The 20,057-nt window shown below is 35.4% G+C and overlaps 1 protein-coding gene across 1 annotated transcript; it reads left to right on the top strand.

The window, feature by feature from the left end:
- Positions 1–484: 484 nt before the first annotated feature.
- LOC129300041 (LEAF RUST 10 DISEASE-RESISTANCE LOCUS RECEPTOR-LIKE PROTEIN KINASE-like 2.5) lies at positions 485–19,573 on the top strand. The gene is made up of 4 exons (XM_054938591.1): positions 485–718; positions 856–997; positions 17,442–17,465; positions 18,152–19,573. The coding sequence occupies exons 1-4, from the start codon at positions 485–487 to the stop codon at positions 19,285–19,287; spliced, it is 1,536 nt and encodes a 511-aa protein (XP_054794566.1). The 3' UTR covers positions 19,288–19,573.
- Positions 19,574–20,057: the final 484 nt, after the last annotated feature.

Raw genomic sequence — 20,057 nt, 5'->3', positions numbered from 1 at the left:
AATCCAAATCAGTAGGTGGAAAGCTAACATCTGAAATGTCACCAATTCATGCGCCCTTCAAGTTATCAAACCCATGTTAGAGTAAGCCATTAGCCTCATTACCTGAAGGATTTTCGGTTTGACTTTTGCTTTGTATTCCCTTGGGTTGTCATTGGATATTAGCCACTCCAAGGCCTTCTTCGCAATCGAACCGTACATGGGTGTCCCTCTGTACTTCTCTTCTTCGTTCTCTTCCTCCCACCATATTTCGCCATTGCTGATGAACCCTTCTTGGCCTGCGAGCCGTTTACCTGCGGAAACATCACCAACCTGCATTACCCATTCTGGCTCAATTCACGGCCGGAGTATTGTGGGCATCCAAAGTTCAAGATTAATTGTCAAGGGGACAATGCTACCATCAACATGGCGTCCCAGGATTTTGGTGTCATCGGTGTTAATTCAACCACAAGAACTCTTACAATAGAAGAAGGATTTGTGGGGCACCATGTGTCCCAATGAATTCTACAACTTCACGTTGGATTATGCTCTATTTAACTACACTTCCAATGATGTAAATTCCACCTTGTTTATAAACTGCGACCCTTTAGTATCTAAGCCTCCTCCTGTGAATCTGTCAACTTCTTTGGGATTTGATTGCCCCGCAAAAGGTTATCCCAGCGAAGCATACTTTTTGCTGATCAGCGAGAAATGGTTTAATTCGAGTGCTCTGGGATGCAGAGTTAGTATTACAGTGCCTGTTCTTGGGGTGGCGGCGCGACAAGATTCATGGAGGACGCCATAGGGCCTGGTGATGTGATAAATCAAGGTTTTGAGGTTAAATGGGAACTGACAGAAGAAGGGCTGTGTAATAATTGAAGAATTTCAGGTGGAAGATGTGGGTACAACATAAGTTTGGACGAGTTTACATGTTTCTGTCCCAATCAAAGTAATTATGGGGTTTGCGTTCCTGACCTATTGCTAGGAACACCAACACAAGCACCCTTGCTCCATCAACAGAGTAAGTCTTCTTCTTCCCAGCTTCTAGTTTGAGTTTGATTCTTGTGCCGCTTCACTAACTGATGATATCCTAAGTTGTTTGGATGGTGGCGTGAGAAAAATAAATTATAAAAGAAGAGGCGGGTGTGTGTTAAATTTTTGTTGGCACCGCGTATTAGGTCGCACCAAAATATGAACTTAAATCTTTATAGTAGTATAAAAGAAAACATTTACTTTCATATCTTCGGGGAAAATAGTGTGTTGTCTCTTCAAAAACAAAAACTGATAAAAATATTAAATTAATCTTCTTCGCTTTCCGAAATATGTTTCCAGTAGTCTACACAATGCATTGCTGATTCGCATTAGTGTTCTGTTCCTGTCACCTTGACTTCTTTGTTTGTTACATCGAGCTGGTTCAGAGATCCCTAGGGAAAAAGATTACGCAGTTTGGTTTTCTCAAAACTCCAAGTAAGTTTCCAACAGGGAACCATATATGATCTGAGAACCCTCCCATGAACAGTATCAGAAGCTGCAAAGCACTCCTGATTCATTCACGCTTGAGTTCATTCATTATTTCACCTTCACCTTGTTCATTAGGAATATTTATATCCAAGCCCAACCATGTTGGAAAGCCTTGAGATAATTAGAAAGTTGTTAATTATTAAAAAAAAAAATAAAAGATCTATGATCGTTTGGTGTTGTTGTAACTAAACAGAAACTTGATAGCCGTGTTTCCTCCAGTTACTGATCTGCCTTCTGTACTTTGATCGTGGGAAAAGAGCAAGTCTGGAATAAGAAAAATAGAAACCTAAATTCTCAGGGTTAAAGTAATATTTATTATCTTCACTTATTAGAGTCGGGAATTTTTAGGCAAACAGAGCAACTGGGACTTTCCAGTTTCCACAGGTTCATTATACTTGTCTAGTGAGTCCTTCAACTACGAAATGCTAGTCAATAGGGCCTGGGAGCTTTTCATTTTGGCATACGTAATTTAGCCGACATGGCATCATTACTATCAGCTAGATTTTCATTATGAGGAGTACTTAAAAAGTAGGGCCATTTTCAACGTAGTTTGAAAACAGAGATGGGGAAAGTGAGCGGCTCTTTCCTGATTTTGGTGGCCATGACTGTTCATTTTATTTTTCAAGTGTTCAAGTATAGAGCATTAGCATTGTGGTTTCTTCCTAAAAAACCAGAAGATGAATCAACTTGATGCCATAAAGCGGAGAGTTTACAATGGAAGCCTATAGCTCGTTGCTCACCTCCTTCATCAGCTTTTCCTTCTTCTTCCTTTCCTCGTTCCCACTTTCCCTGTCTCAACTAGACAATGCATATTGGGACTGCTATTCTCCTTTGAAGTGTGGAAAACTAAATTTTAGTTATCCTTTCTTGTCCCAAGATCGACATCCTTATTCTTATCCTCTTCCCAACTTTTAAGGGTTCTGGCTCAATTGTACGGAAAAGGAAGGATGCACTCCCTTCCATTCAAATTGGTTACTAGAATTTCGAGATCAGATCGATTGACCAAGTCACTTACAACATGACATTCGTGCAAACTAACCTTGTGCATGACAATTGTTCTTCAGAATTATCCAACACTACCTTGAGCAGCCGTTACAATATTGATCCAAGCGTGAAGATGGTGACCCTATTCTACAATTGCCCCCAAGACATTTCGATTGGCGGCAATAACTTCACATGCCAGCATTTGTCTTACACTGATTTTGGAAAGTTGGTCTTCTTCGAACAAGACAATGGTCCGTTGTGGCAATTCCAAAAACTTCACCATTGTGGGCGTACTGTTCAAGTGCCGGTTTCAAAAGGAATTGATCTGGATCCTCAAGGTAGCATCCAAACCCTTATAACGGCTCTGCATAAAGGGTTTGGTGTGACGCGCGTATGGTGTGGCTGAACCTTGTGGAACATGCATCAAATCCAAAGAAGTATGCCTACGGGATAATTTTTTTTTTAAAATAATTAAAAGGCAAGTACAACTTGAAAGAAAACTAGCTGGAGCAATCTAAAGGTTAGACTCCTTTATCTCTCCTTACTTGCTCCTGACAAAAAAGAGGATTAGTATCCAGCACACAAGTGTTGTTTCCAGTTGAGTAATCATTCCTTACCAATAGGTCAGCATATCCTATCGTGCTTCGTGGTCCATACTGGATAGAGATATCCTTTTCTTGGCAAATGAGAGATCTAATTTCTTAAATTGTCTCCTATAGAGGGTGTTGCTGTCTGTTTTCATTCATAAGGAGTTGAATACCTTCTAATGAGTCAGTATATATTTTAAATGCAAAGAAACCCTATTCCAGGCATAATTCTAGTCCTGTTTTGATTGCTGAGTTCTGCTTCCATATTACTTTCGAGCCCAATATTTTTTTGGAAACCCAATATCCAAGACCCCAATGAATCTCGAAGGACTGCACATGCAATGAAGCCAGCCTCATTTCTTGAACCATCCACATCAAGACGTAAAAGACCACTTTCTGGAGCTTTCCATGTTGTTTCCTTAGGCATTGCAACATTAAAAACCCGTTGTTGATGATGTCGTGCTAAGTCATTCTCCCACAAGGCTTGTCTGCTGTGGTAGATGATTTGTTGTGTGTGAACTGGTTTATTTTCAAAGATGAAATTAAAACATGCACACTAGAGGCACCAACAAACTTGAGTAAACACATTTCCTTAAGGCCAGTGAATAAGTAATCCCTTCCTAATGTTGTGTTGTAGATTCTATCAAAGCCAGTCCTGCATAGATAAAGAGAATAATTTTAAAATATAGTTAGGATTAATACATTTCTCTCTAGAGCTGGTAATTCGGGTCAGCCCTAACCCGCCCAAAAAAGGTTAAGGTCAAGCTTAGCTATGTGGAATTTTTTGAGAGAGTACGATACTTTCAGCTCGATCCAAATAAGCTCGGCCTGAATTAAGCTTGACTTAAATAAGCCCGCCCCGCTTGAATTACTGGCTCTACTTCTCCCACACCTCACGAGCAACTTTATAGTCTCTCAAAAATGAACTATAGTTTCCTCACTTTGACATTCATAGGGATAGGTATTATAAGTGGTAAGATTTCTCAGAGCTCTCAAATGGTTTGTGAGAATTCTATCTTGAAAAGCTTGCCAAAGGAAGAATTTATGTTTTTTTAGAATTTGTAATTTCCAGAGTTTGTTTCAGAACTTATCCATTCCAGTTAACAGAGTGATTCCTAATGAACTTATAGGTACTATGAATAGAAAAGCTCCCATCAGTATTGCAATTCCAAACAAAGCCATCCTCCCTATTGCCGGATAGGGGGTTAATTTGGCATAAGTGTCTAATCACCCTAGTAGAAAGAATGTTTTGCCATTGATCTAAGTCCCAAACTCTTAAGGGAAGAGCAAAGTCGCATACCTTAGCATTCTTCTGGACGTGTTCTTTATTAGCTTGAATGTAAGAGATAAGAGGTTGCTTCAAATTAGTCCAACAATCCCACCAAAAATTTATAGATCTCCTATTGTTCACTTTCTTCCTGACACCCTTAAGGAAGGTTTCTCGAATTTTAGTAATGCCTTTCGAGATGTGAGGCATTTTTTCTATAGGTAACCATGGGCTCCTCTCCCTTACCACATTTGTACTTTAACTTCAAGCATTTGACCCATAGAGAGTTCAATTTTGTAAGCAAACCCCAGCACAATTTCATGATAAAGGCTTCGTTTTAGGATTTAAGGTCTTTTATGCTTTAGGCCTCATTCTTCCCTCTCTTGTTTAATCTTATCCCAGATAATCAAATGCATTTTCTTTTTCTCCTGTGAGCTGTTCCAAAGGAAATTCCTGCTTATTTTTTTTAATGTAAGAAAGAATGCCTTTAGGGAGAATCATTATTTGCATCCAGTAGCTAGGAAAGGCTAAAATGATAAATTTAATGAGCACAGTACGCCCAGCCATAGTGAGATACTTCCCTTTCCAGTTAGAAAGGTGCTTCTATACTTTGTGGATGATTGGTCTAAAAGTTACCTTGTTAGTCTTTTGTGGATAATAAGGATACCCTAGTATTTTCCCAAATCTCTTGAAAGGGAGATATCTAAAGTTCTACTAATTTCCAAGGAATTGTTTATATGAATGTTAGGAGAGCAAAACATTTTTGTCTTTGAGATATTCATTCTATGACCAGATGTACCACAAAAGGAGCTCATAACATCTTTGAGAAAGCTCAACTTGTTGATTTGATGCTTCTATAAAGAGAACCAAGTTGTCAACTAAAATATATATGAAAGAAAAGGGCCTCTATTTGAAAGTTTTAAAGGTTTCCATTCCTTTCTTCTATACTTGAGCTTAATGAGATGGCCAAATCTTTCCATACAGAGGATAAAAAGATTTAAACTAAGTGGGTCCCCTTGTCTCAAACCTCTTGAAGGTTTAAAGTCCTCAAAAGTTGCACCATTCCATAAGACTTTCATTTTAGGAGAAGAGACACTAGCCATTATGACTTTAAGAAGACTTCCATTTATGCCAATTTTGATTAGAGTGTCCTCAATAAGGTCCCAGTTAAGTCTGTCATAGGCTTTCTTGAGATCCACTTTTATAGCCATGTAACCCTTACCTTTCCTTTTATTCCTCATAGTGTGTATAGCCTCTTTGGCTATAATTATATTATCACTGTTTTGTCTTCCAATTATGAAGCTAATTACTCTTGCTGGATGAGGTGATTAAGAGTCGGTTTAAGCCTGTTAGTGATGAGCTTCATGACAATCTTCAAACCCACATTGCACAAGGAAATGGGTCTCATTTCTTTCATATTTGTGGGGTGGTCCACTTTAGGGATGAGCACAATGGTTGTGTCATTTATATCCCTTATTTTTTTTGGAGTAAGAAAGATCTCTTTGACCAGGAGCAAATTTTTCACCCAACTAGATTCTATTGTTTATGGAAAAAATGGGATTGTAGCCCATCTGGTCCAGGGGCTTTAAAGGCTGTAATGCTAAAAGGACTATTTTTAATCTCAATATCAATGACCTCTTTGTGAAGCTACTAGAGAGTATATTGGTCAGGTTGAGAAAAATCATCAATAAAATCACATGTATCAACTTCACTAGCTTCTTTCGTGTAAAGATTTTGGAAAAAGTTTTTTGCCATCTTTTTTAGCTAGTTTGATCAAAGATCCAGATGCTTTTTTGAAGAGAAATAATCTTTTTTTTTCCTCTTGATGATTGTAGAAGCATGGAAAAAACTAGTATTCCTATCTCCCCATTTAAGCCACTTACTCCTGGATTTTTGAAACCAACTAAGCTATTCTCGAGTAATGAGCTTCATAAATTCCTTCTATAGGTTTTTTCGTTGTAGCCTATTCTATTGTTAGTACCTTCTTGGTCTATCAATCCCTTTTAGTCTGTACATAATTTTCTTTTTCTTATAAGGGATACTTCTAACTTTTGTATCATTCCATTTCATATCTTCTCTTGAGAGAGTATCAAGTCTACATTTTTTATCCTTATTCTCCCAAGCAACAGCAACTAAATTCTTAAAATCCTCTTTAAGTTTCTAAGCTACTTGATATTTGAAAGATTTTATTCTTTGTTCTCCAAAGACCTTGTTAGAGGGAGAAATAGTAATGAAATGATAGTCAGACTTATATTTGAGGTGGTGAATAACATGGGAGTTGTGAAAGGATGTGAACCACTTGTCATTTCCAAAAGTCCAGTGTAGTCTGTTATGGATCATGCTATTATCCGAAGTAAATTTATCTTTAGAGAAAGGGATTTCCAATAAGACCACTATTGTTTATGCAGGTATTAAAGTTATCCATATCACTTGAAAGGAGATTTGTAGTTCTTTCTTTATTAGTAGGTCTTATGAAGGAATTAAAATCTCCACAAACTAACCAAGGCCCAAAAATAGAGTTACTAATGGCCAAGATGGAATTTCAAAGGTGGTTGTGCCTCAGGGGCTTGGTTTCACCATATATTGAAATTCCATTTTTAACGTTCTATAACCTTCCTCCTTTCATTCCAATATAAATAAGACCTCTCCATGATTTAAGAAGGCAGACATTGAGCAATAAACTTCTTTTCAGAGAATTTCTTTTTGGTTCTTATACTATTTTGGCATCAGAGCTGGTCCAAAGAGCAAAAGAGTGAGTTACAGTTAAGGAACAACATCGGAGAGGAGAGAGGCTCAAAGAAGAAGTCCTTAACTTGCTTGAACCCTATATTCCAGGCATTTTTTTTTCAGAAATTAACATCACCATCGTACTTAGAAGGCCTGAAAATGTGAAATAGGTGGTTCCCCATTGTCAAAAACATTGTCACGCGCCTTCATGCGCCACCACCGAAAGTCTATGCATCGTCACCACTAATCTATACACCACACACACTTACTGGAGGTTGAATACACTGATGTCATCCACCATTTTATCTACCACATCACTTGTTCTGGCTAGTTAGACCAACCATATTTTGCCTAGTGTCATATTCGTCATGTCAACCTACCCAGTCCGCCTACTTTTCTAAAATTACAGTTTGACCCCTAGACTTTTAATATTTCCATTTAACCCCTAAATTTTTTGAAATTGTATTTTGACCCCTAAAGTTTTTAAAATTCCATTTTGACCTAATATTTTCTTAAAATTACAGTTTGACCCCCTATACTTTTAAAAATTTTCATTTTTACACCTATACTTTTTGAAATTGCCATTTTATACCTATACTTTTCAAAATTCTCATTTACCCCAATTTTCCCAGAACTTTCTTATCCTAGCCCTCCTTGACACCTAACAAAATGCCTTCAAGACACAAGCATATGCACGAGGTTAAGATGGAAGAGATAAGACGTAGAATATGAGAATTGGGAGCTATTGTAGAGATGCAGTGAGCTTTGTTAGACACCAAAAAGGAAAACCTAGAAGGAGATTCTGGTAGTTGCAGTTCCTCATCTTCTAGAAACCGCTGAGACCGGTGTCAAACTTTTTGCAACAGTGATATTAAGGTAGACATCCCTAATTTTAAGGGAAAACTTCAGCCTAATGACTTTGTTGATTGGCTACAAACGATGGAATGCATATTTGAGTTTAAAGAGGTACTTAACAAGCAAAAAGTTAAGATCGTGGCCATCAAAGTCAAGAAGCACATGTCCATCTAGTAGGAAAACCTGAAGAAAAATCTTGAGAGAGAAGGAAAGACCAAGATCCAGACTTGGGAAAAAATGAAGCGTGAACTCACGAAAAAGTTTTTTCTTGCATACTATTACCAGGATAACTTCATCCAGTTGCAGAATTTGCACCAAAAAACACTATCTATAGAGGAGAATACCCAAGAGTTTGAAAAGCTTATGATGAAATGTGACATTCAAGAGAAGGAAGAGCAGACCATAGCCCGCTATCTAGGAGGGTTAAACACTGTTATTAGCTATCAGGTATAGCTACAACAATACTAGACTCTAGATGAAGTGATCCAATTAGGAATCTGTATTGAGAAATAAACTCCTAGGAGGGCCTCATACCAGCCGTCTTCATGGGTTTAGGATTTCCCCAGTTCTTCTAGAGCTGAAGCTTAGCATCTTAGCATTGCTAGCAAGCCCCTACCAAAGGTTAGAGAATCTGGGTCTAAGATAATTTGATACTTTAAATGCTAGGGAATGGTCACATTGCTTCAGAGTGTCCTAACTACAAAGTTGTCACCAACATAAATGGAGACGCATATGATACATCAGAGACTATGGAAGAGGAAGAATCCATATTCAACACCGAAGAGCCAGTGTATGATACAGAGTTTATACCTACTAACCACGAAGAGATGTTGGTGGTTTGGCGTAGCTTGCACACAGCCTAAGCAAAAGAAGAGCCTTGGCTCTGCCACAATATCTTCCACATCCATTGCGCTATTTAAGGGAAAGTTTGTGATGTCATTATTGAAAATGAAAGCTATGAGAACATAATGTCTAACTACTTGGTAGAAAAGATGAAACTGCCTACCAAAAACCATCCCCATCCTTACAAGCTCTAATGGTTTAACAAAGGTAATGAGATAAAGGTTTCTAAATGCTGTTTGGTTAGTTTTTCCATTGGTGACAAATCCCAGGATAAAGTGTGGTGCGATGTCGGGCCAATAAATGCTTGTCATCTACTCTTGGGAAGACCTTAGCAATATGACCGATATACATATCATGATAGCCATATGAATACCTATTCTTTAAATAAGGATGGAGTGAAAATGAAGCTGGTGCCTTTGTCGCCCAAAGAGTATCGCCGGAGCAAGCAAGAGTCTGAGCCATTGGTGTCCCTAGTGACTGGAGAACAGTTCAAAGTGACAAAAGCATAAGTCCCAGCTTTTAATTGTCCATGTCAAATCAATAAGTGACATTTGTAAAATAACAATTCATTTGAAATTAACAAGAATCTATTATAGTTTTAAAAAGTTAGAAAAAATGATAAGAAGGGTTTAGTTGTGCGTGTTAGTTATTTACTGACAAGCACCCATTTGGTTTTAACAATAACCTATTCGTGATTGACAACAATACATTAGGATGTTTAACAAGTAAAATGAGTAAAGTTTTGAAGCCTTTAATTTGTAATTGCCCATGTTAGATTAATAAGTGACATTTGTAAAGTAATAACAATTTATTTGAAATTAACAAGAATCTATTATGGTTTTAACAAGTTAGAAAAAATGATAGGAAGGGTTTAGTTGTACGTGTTAGTCATTCATTAACAAGTACCTGTTTGGTTTTGACAACAACTTATTCGTGATTGACAATAATATATTAGGACGTTTAACAAGTAAAATGAGTAAAGTTTTAAAGCCCTCATTTTGTAATTGTCCTTGTCAAATTAACAATTGACATTTGTAAAATAACAAGTTTCATTTATAAATTAATAACAAACCATTAGGTTATTACATGAAAGTGATTTTGTACTTAATTTACTACTTATATTTTTTTTGCCATATATTATTAAAAGGCTTGGTGGCCTAGTGGCCATCAAGTTTTTTAGGTGGCCAAGGGTCATAGGACGAAACCCACCTTTGGCCACCTAAAAATCTCATTTCTCAAATAAAAAAGTTGTCAACGCTGAAACTTTGGTGACCAGCCGTCGGTGACCTTGCCGACAATGAGGGCTCTGACGACCTCGCTATCAGCGGTGGTCTAATAGGCAGCACCGACGATAGTAGGGGTTTCTTTGTTTTTTTTGGTTTGTTAACTATGAGGAGCATTTCAGTCTTTTTGCCTATGAAGTTAATATGTCAAAAGGACCAGAAGACTGCAGTGATAATATAAAATCATTTGATTCTCGTGTGATATAACTATTGTACAATGGTCTTTGGATGCTATTTTCCTATTATTATAACTAAGGTTTCATACAGTTTTATCAGCTTTATGACCATTTATGCGAGTTTCAACAAGGTGGAGAATTTCTATTTTATTGAGAAAGACAGTGTCTCTAATTAATCTTAGGAAGGTCATATTACCTGCACCTTTACAATTCCAAAATCCAATAATTATAGATATAAAAATGAAGGATAGGAGGACTTACTTGTCCATATTGTCATCATCCTCCAACGATTTTGAGGTGTTCTCTAAGAAAAGACTTGACCTTTGCATAAACTCTTGCATTTGTCCTTCCTTACCTCCAATCTCCATGCCATTTTCCTTTGGTGGGTTTGGTGGAGAAAAAGGTAAAGGTGTTTCAGGCACAAAATCGAGTGAGAAAATGCAATCTTCAAGCTCCATTTAAGTCTTTCCATTTAAGTCATCTGCCTTATACTTACTAATAGCCTGTTCTTGTTGCTTTATGGGCTCTTGGTTCCCTACTTGGTCTAGACTTCCAATCACCACTACGTGGATTCTCTGTCCTTATTTCTTAGCCTTGTCTAAACTATGTTTGTTATTCAGCCTAGATGGTTTTATGGCTTGGACATTTGAATTTTAGGCTAAAGTATTATGGCCTAATGGTTTCCTATTTTCCTTCCCAATATTTTGGACTTTTTCTTTAGGTATATACACCCCTTTTACTAGTCTTTCATGGTTTTGAAGGACCTTATCGCTTTCTTTTTATTTTTCCCATCCCTATTTAAGCTTTTATGATTGGATAGGTCCTTGTCAATAGTCTCTCCAATTACAATGACAGTGTGTATGTGATCACCCATAGGGTCTCTCTCTTCTCCTTTAAGTCCTTCTAATATTGCAAATCTAGTTCTAATCATGAGGCTTCCATCTTGTCACAAACCTCTTTCCCCTTTCTGTTGCTCCTAGTGCATAGGCTTAAGTGCCCCTCATCTATGAAAGTTCTTTTTCGTTGCCATGGTGATGTCATCTAGCCCTTAAATATCTCTTCCACAGGAGGTTTCCTCTAAAACTCCATCATCGATGCAGTTATTGTGCATTTTTAAGGGATTGTTTTTGAGTTAAACTCTTCACTGGCCTCTGTTCTCTAAGGGCAATTTTCACGACAATGACCATACCGTCCACAATTAAAGCAAATCACTGTAAGGCCTTCATATATAACATTGAACAGGGAGTTTGTTGTGATAATTTTAGACACAAGTCTTTTTTAGAGATCAATCTCCACGCAGATATGAGAAAATCTTCCCCTTTCTACCTTTAAATCACCTTTGCTATCATTATTTAATGTACATAAATCAACTTTTAATAGTCCCCCTATTCTTTCCCCAAGTCTGGCAATGAAATGCCAATTATAGCAGTGTAAAGGGATATTAGGTATTCTTACCCATAAGGCCATTCTTCCCATAGAGTTGAGAAGTAGGTCAAAGGTTAGGGTCCATCGTTGCACAACCATGCAATGTTGCATGAGAATCCGGGGTCCTTCAAAGAGAACCTTCTTATATTGGCTCTTCTAGTTATTTTTGTTTGTAAATTGTATTGAGAAATAGTTGTTCAGGAGGTCTATGAGCTCAAACTCTGGTCTGCCTTATAATTGAGATAACCATTCCTTGAGCTTGTCCTTATAAATCCTCTTGCCAAGTACAATAAGGAAAAGTGCATACCTCCAAGGTTTGCACCACTCTTAGAATTTTTCTAGCGTTATGGGAACCTCTGGGTAGACGCCCTTTGGCTTTTTGATTTCCTCCGATGGTTTAAGGAGGGTCTAAGGTATGTCATCATCTTTACCAAATAAGTCATCATTTTCTATGAAGTCTGCTCTATTAGCGATGCCATTAAATCCCATCAAGGAGTCTTTATATGAGACTAATTTCAAGGTTGCTTTTAGGCTTCTAAAGGGTTGGAATTAAGATCTTGTTCTATGGCTTTAGGTTGTTTTGATTCTTCCTCTCGCATTTTGGACTCTTTATCGGACCTCGTGTGATGCAGGCTAACAATTCTGTTTATGTCATCAGTTTTCTTTTTCTTCCTACTGTCCATTTCAAAATCGGTCATTTACTAGTCTGGAGGTTGTTTCCAGTGAACCACAAAGTCCAGATCCATATGTTTTGCCAGGCATACTTCTCAAGAGAGGGAAAACCAAACCAAAAGAGAGAAAACCAAATCGGCATTACCTATGGGATAACTTGACTCCGTTTAATTGTCATTGCGAGGACAAACATCATCCTTTCAAATGTTTTGACTCTTCCAGTACACGCTTCTTCATCACCATCACCTATTTTCATTTTCACTCATTTTTTTGGCCTAATTACATTTTCACTCCTCACTTTGCCAAAATTTATACCATCATTATTGCATGTTAGCTTATAAGGCTTTTTTTTAGGAAATTTCTTCAATGTATAGGCTTCGTGGCCTTGTTTGGAAAATTTCACCAAATTTTACTGCTCAACTTTACCTAAAAATCACTGCTCCTAAACTTAACTATAGGTTAATTCTGTCAACATTAAAAAATTTCTTTCTCATTACCTTAATGTTAAAAAAGCCTGACATCCATTTGTCATCAATGGGTCCTTCCATTTTTTAGTATTGTTTTATTATTTTTTATTGGATTAAGGATTATTTTCACCCTCAACTTTTATTTGAAGAGTTAGTGAATACCCTCAACTCAAATATTTTAGAATAAAAATATTAAAAAATGTCACGTAAGACCCACAAATGGCAAATAGATGATGCGATAATGATAGGGTGACGATGAAGATAATTTTTTAATGTTAACCCTTCGTTTGGATAGGAAAAAAAGTTGAGAGAAAATAAAATGAAGAGAAGAGAAAATTAATAGAAAATATTATCATTTCTTATATTTGAATGAGGTGGAGAAAATTAGACGGAAAGAAAATGAGCAAATAGTATAATGAGTATGATTCTCTTATATCAAAATATGTCATGTTTCATATAATTATTTAAAAAAAAACAAATTAAAAGGAAAAATTATATTAAAATTAACTTTATAAAAAAAATTAAAACTAATTTGCTCATTAAAAAATATTATATTATTATTATATTTTAAAACCAAATAATTTAATAAAAATATATTATTTTTCATTTAAAATATTAAAAGGACATAATTTATTAAAATTAAATATAATTCATCTACACAATATAGTGGAACATCATAGCTTCTAGAAAAGAAGACAAAGAAGAGTATTGGGAGAGAGAGATTTTGCATAAGAGAGAGAAATTGACAAAGTATAAGGACATGAGAAAAAAGTAGAAGAGAGAAGGACACATGCAAGGTCTCCCTTATTAATCTCCACATTAACTCCAAAATTAAGATAATCAAGAGACTCAACCTAAATGGATTATCAAGTTTGTAGAATTTATAAAATAGGATCTCAAGTTTTTCAAACTTTTTAAATATTCTCATAAACCTTTATTAATTCAAAAATCATAGTAGTAAGTTGTATGTGAAAGCATGAGATCTTAAACGAATCAAAGCATTTGAAATAAAGTTGAAAATAAAAAACTATGCAGCAAAAAACCAAGGTGTGCCATAGCTTACTGCACGTGCGTTATAGCATGTTGCCTCTGTGCCTTGCGCTGCTGCTCAGACACCATACCCCATGACACATTGCACATTTTTGACAACATTGTTGTTGTCATATGATGGCAATTTGGGTAAACTTCTAGCACATCCCATTTCTCCATCCGACGTCTAACTAAAGCGATATAGGTGTCTACAGAGAGTTTTCTCCTAGCTCAACTAATGGCACTAGCTTCATAATTAAATTATTTTTCAATCAAAAATTGAACACCCATTTCAAAACTCACTACTTTTTCATAATAACATGCAACTAGGGTGTTCATTTCACGATACAAGTGCTAAAAGTCTATAGCAATCCTTAGACCATACTCAATAGACTATATTGGATTTGTGTAGTACAACACATCACAATTGAACACATCAAACCCATTTTCAATACTCAACCTCTTAATCACAAAAATAAAAGGGAGAGCCTCAAATGCATAATTATCATAATCATTCTATAAAAATCGCATTCTTCTTACTCCTTACTTATACTAGTGTTTTGGCCTTGTTTTAGATTTCTTAATCAATACAAATACATCTTGGGGCTCAAAATACATAATTGAATTCAATCTTCTAATAGTGCAAGTAACCTAATAACATGTACTTTCATAGTTGGCAATATAATGTAAATCATACACATAATAATCAAAATGACAGCGAGGCCTACAAATAGGATAGTAATCCTATACTTTGCACTATTTCTCTTGATCTTGACTTGATGAGTTAGTTCCTGTAATATTGAAGAGAGAGAGGTAAGTACAACCACTTAGTAACTAAGACATGTCTATCTTGTACTAATACATGTCAATCAATTTAATACAAGTGAAAATCCATTATTATACTCATAACAATTTGGCATGTATAAAAACACACATTTGCATTTTTCAATCATTATAGACATAAGGTCATGAAATGACAACATGATAATATTTACCTAACTCATTAGTGGGTCATGGTTTTCCTTAAATATCTCATTATGGGGTGTCATTTTCTTTAATTTAGCTTCTTCATTGAATAAGTGAAAACTATAGTCGATTCTAGTTTCTTGTTACACAATGAGACAGTCCCTCATCAAACAATGAAACAATAAATAAAAATAAATTCAAGAAAACCATCAAGCTCCAATGGTAGTCTTACCATATGAATTTTAAACTCATTACTCCTCTTCCTAGGTGAACTTTTGCATCACATGATCATGCAATGCATATAGATGCAATATCTTATAGCATGCGAATATTCATTATACAGGCATGCATAAAATCCTTATTGTACTCAAGTCATAAAGGAGCATTACATAGCACATATACACAAATCATTAAACTCCACTTCACTTTACATTATCAAACTTCTTACCATACACATTTATTGAACTTCACACAATTACGTCATTGAACTCCATAAAATTATAATAGTTTATTTTCAAATATTTCATGCCACACTTACATGTTAAATAATTTCACACACTTCAATTGTAACGTATAAATCAATAAATTAATTAACACACAAAAGCACAAGGAAGATTTTCTTTAGTTACCTTAGACCTTTGAAGGTCAAAAGTTTACTTCTCAAATACTCACTTCCAAAACTTTCACGAAACTTGAATGGTACTAAGTCGCAATTAATCTATATTTATTTACAACAACAATCATCAATAACCTTTTTATGATAATTTTCAACATCTAGTTTAACAGTTCAACACTCTCAAAATTCAATCTCCTCATATAAAAGGATAACTATAGGGCTTATTAGCTTTCTTTAACTCCCACTAATTTTATTGAACTTCCAACTAGCCACTAATAGCTTTATATTGCTTCAACCACCTCATTTATGATGGATTTTCAGGTATTTATTATCCTTTAATCACCAAAACTCACAATGCCATCAATTCAAAGTTTAAATAACCTAAACAACTCACATTAACTTTATTTAAATCAAGGGGTTCAGATCCGTAGCTTCTATAGACCGAAATTATCTTTTTTGACAAACCCTAACTTTCATATTCAAGAAAAATGGAAGAGAGAGGAGAAATTCAAGCTTAGTAAACTTAGCTTTAGTATTTAAAAGTTTCAAAACACTCTCAATGCTTTCAAATCCCAAGCCCTAACAAAGGTTTCCACAAGCTCCTCATTTCCTCTTTTGTTTCTTCTTTCTTTTTTTATCTATTTCATGTTCCTATTTCTATAGAAACACTATTGTCCGCCGCGGTGTATGTACCATGTACCATGGTACATGGTACAAAGAAGGGACTCTTGCATTTTGGTGGCTCGTGTTTCGTGACATGCAACACAGAGTCATTTCCCTTTATTTTTCTCCCTTTTTGATGTTCGGGTGGCTCGACTTCACTTTGAACCCAATCCTAGGGCTGAAATCACAGCCCAAAACATCCATTAATTCTCTGTAACCACACATCACATTAATTTTCTTAATTAACCTCATTTACTTAGCTAATTGTGGGTTAAATTTTCTAGGATGTTACAACACATACAAAATAATAAATTTCTTCCCAAAATCTCTCCATATATGGAGAGAAAATATGGTGGGTCCCACCTTTTATTTTCTTCCCTACTTTTCCTTCTTTATCCAAACAGAAGAAAGTGTATTTTTTTCCTAGTTTTTCCCTCATATTTTCTTTTCTCCCACATGTTCTCTCAAAACAAACAAAGCATAAGGGACATAATTAATCCATAGTTAAATTTAGGATGTTAAATGACCTTTTGGATAAAATTGAGGGGGGGAGAATGGCCCAACTCTTTTTTCAATCATCTTAAACATTTCTTTTAAACTCATTTTCTTTCTTTGTTTTTTTTTCATTTTTGTTTACTTTTTTTTTCATTCCGTTTTGATCAAAATGCTTCCAGCAAATCAAATGGGGTAAAAATGTGAACACTTTTCTTTGATAGGATTGGTACTCACATTTTGAGCAGGATTCATACTTATATTTTGAGGATCAACCCCTTACACTGGGTTTGGGGTGTCTGTAGCATTTTTTGCCGTCTTATTAGATAAAATTTCTCTAATTGTTAGCTGAAATGAAGGGTTGAGAGCTTGAACATTAACATGGATAGCAAAGACTGCAACAAGACAATTGCACCCTGCCTGTTGGTAGTTTAGAATGTGTTTTTTAAGCGAAAACGAAAACAATGATTCGACTTTTGAAAATAGGGAAACACCCCACATCTACAATTGATTAGCTTTTGAAAACCATGAAAGTCTCTTCTTCAACTATGGATTTGGCTGATATTATGAACCATGCCCCAAATAAGCTATGCTATTCATAGCCATGCCTCCAGGAAATTAACCGCACTCAGGGAACTTACTTCTACTTCTTCAATATGTTCTCTAATGCCCTTTTGAACATATGTTGAACTCATATTGAATAATTTGATAACGAAATACATTTAAAAGAAAAACTTTTCTGAGTTTTACCTTTAATCAAATCCTTGAAGTGTGTATTATCAAGAAAATTAAAGAAACCAAATGTTTCGTATCACAGTTGCATGGTTGAGTTTAGCACTTTAATTAACAACTACATATTACCTAATTAAATTTCTCTTGCTCATATTTGCAGGGGAGATAAAACTTATAATCATAGGTAATGGATCATACTTCCTTTTTTTTCCCCCATATTTTTCATTACAATTGTCTATAGAATTTACTATCTTTCAATTAACACTCCATATAAGTTGTCATTTTCTTGCCACTTTTTATACTTTCCAATTTTAGCGCTACTTCTTCGGCATGCTTTTCCTTTTATGTACCTCTGGCTAAAGAAGAGGAGGAATCCCTAGGCTTCCGTTAGAATATATGTTAAAACTGTAATTTGAGAGGAATACCTTTCAAATTTGGTTTCAGGAGAACAAGAAATTGACCAAAAACAGGCAAATATTACTTATTTCCTAACCGTAGTTGTGGCCTTAAACATGGTTGGGAAAAAATTACAATGTTTGGTTATAAAGTTTAAAATTGTGATTTTGAAAATGATACCATTTGTCAACCACTCTTTTTAAAACTTAGTTTGAACTTCAAAACCATGGTTTTCAATCTTCAAACATTTTTCCAAACAAGCATGCAAACGTGGAGATAGAATTGATCAATAGCATGTCTAAATATATAGCGTACATACAACAGACAACCAAACTTCTCATTCTAAGATTATATTACAATATTTTCACCTATTTGAAAGGCTTTGTTTTCAAGCATGTTGAGCACATGACATAACCTAGAAATTTATGAACGTCAAGATTTCTATTTAACGATTTACATTACTATGTGTGATAGGTGCTACGAGCGGAACAACAGCACTATTGCTAATATTTTTTGCTATTTTTTGTTGTTGTACAATCAAAGCACGGAGGAAAAATGTTGATCAAAATATTGAGGCCCTTATTAGAAATCAAGGAGTTCTGGCCGCCACAAGATATAAATTTACTGACATCAAGAAAATCACCAATTCTTTTACAGAGAAATTGGGACAAGGTGGTTATGGTACTGTATACAAAGGAAAACTGATCAACGATTGCCCCGTTGCTGTAAAGATATTGAAGCCATCCAAAGGAGACGGGCAAGAATTTATCAATGAGGTTGCAAGCATGAGTAGAACTTCCCATGTTAATGTTGTTGCCCTTCTTGGTTTTTGTTTAAAAGGTCAGAAAAAGGCTCTCATATATGAATTTATGCCTAATGGATCTCTTGACAAGTTCATTCACAAGGCAAATGGAACTAGTCCATCCTTAACCTGGGAAAATTTGTACAAAATTGCAACTGGGACAGCTTGTGGACTCGAATACTTACACAAGGGATGCAACACTCGAATTCTCCATTTTGATATAAAGTCACATAACATTCTTCTGGATGAAGACTTTTGTCCAAAAATATCAGATTTTGGACTTGCTAAGCTTTGTCCTAGGAAAGAAAGCATCATTTCAATTTCAGAAGCTAGAGGAACAATAGGATATCTTGCTCCAGAAATTTGGAATAAAAATATAGGAAGAGTTTCACATAAATCTGATGTTTACAGTTATGGAATGATGCTGTTAGATATGGTTGGATGGCGGAAGAACATGAATGCAGAAGCCAATTGTAAGACAGAGATTTATTTTCCAGATTGGATTTATGAGAAAATTGAGGAAGGCAGCAATTTGGGACATGATGGGGCAAACACCATGGAAGAAAATGATATTGCAAGGAGAATGACGATTGTGGGTTTGTGGTGTATTCAAACATTTCCAACACAAAGACCTACAATTAGTAGAGTGATTGAAATGTTAGAAGGATGCTTAGACTCTTTACCAATGCCACCAAAGCCTGTCATGGCTTCCCCTCCAAGATTAGAACTTGAATCTTCCACAAGTGACGATACCAACACACAAAAGTTTGACCTCGAAAGCTCTTCCCTAATGCTGGAGAGACACTAGAACTTAGAAATGTAGGAAAGATGTTGGAAGAGTCTCTTAAATTTGGCATTTGCGACTATTAAGTTTAATAGTATCGATTTCAGGATTATTGTTTTTTGAAATTAAAGGATGAACATGGCTTCCTCGTAAATGCCGTCAAAGCTGTACTGTACATGTCTTCTACACCTCCCATTAATTCTTCCTCTCCTTAAGCATTTGTCAAGACTTGCATTATTGATTAGATGCTTTTAGTAAGCCTATTATTAATTTCATGTATATATGGAGAAAAATGGGGACTCTCACCTTAATACTGTTATTATAAACAATAGCCTCATTGGTGTATCTTGAAAATATTTTTGACATATTCATTTAATGTGATTGCATATTTTAAAATTGGAAATTAAATCCCATTATAATCTAATCCAACTCCTTCAACCATTTGAACCAATTGCTTTGAAAAAAAAAAACAAGAAGAAGAAGTTAGCACCACTATTATATGGTTTTTGTAGGTGTGTCTTTATGATGAGGGAAAAGTAGCATCATCATGACAATTTTTTAAGTGTTCTTGAACAAGAAATTTTCACGTCTTCTTCTTCTTCTTCTTCTTAAAGAACTAGCTTTTACAAGCAAAAACTATATTGAATTTAACACTGCACGTTATATTTATTTTTATTAATACTATATTAGTTAAAATGTCATTACTTTATTATGTCATAGAATGCATTCTTAATACATAGAAATTCTATTTCATCTATTGTAGCATCCATTACCAATAAAAAAAAAATATTAAT

The sequence above is a fragment of the Prosopis cineraria genome, unplaced genomic scaffold (genome assembly GCF_029017545.1).
Source record: "Prosopis cineraria cultivar Desert tree isolate PC_DT_omini unplaced genomic scaffold, ASM2901754v1 PC1, whole genome shotgun sequence".
Taxonomy (NCBI): Eukaryota; Viridiplantae; Streptophyta; class Magnoliopsida; order Fabales; family Fabaceae; genus Prosopis; species Prosopis cineraria.
The sequence above is the reverse complement of the archived record's forward strand: the minus strand, read 5'-3'. Positions and strand labels throughout refer to the sequence as shown.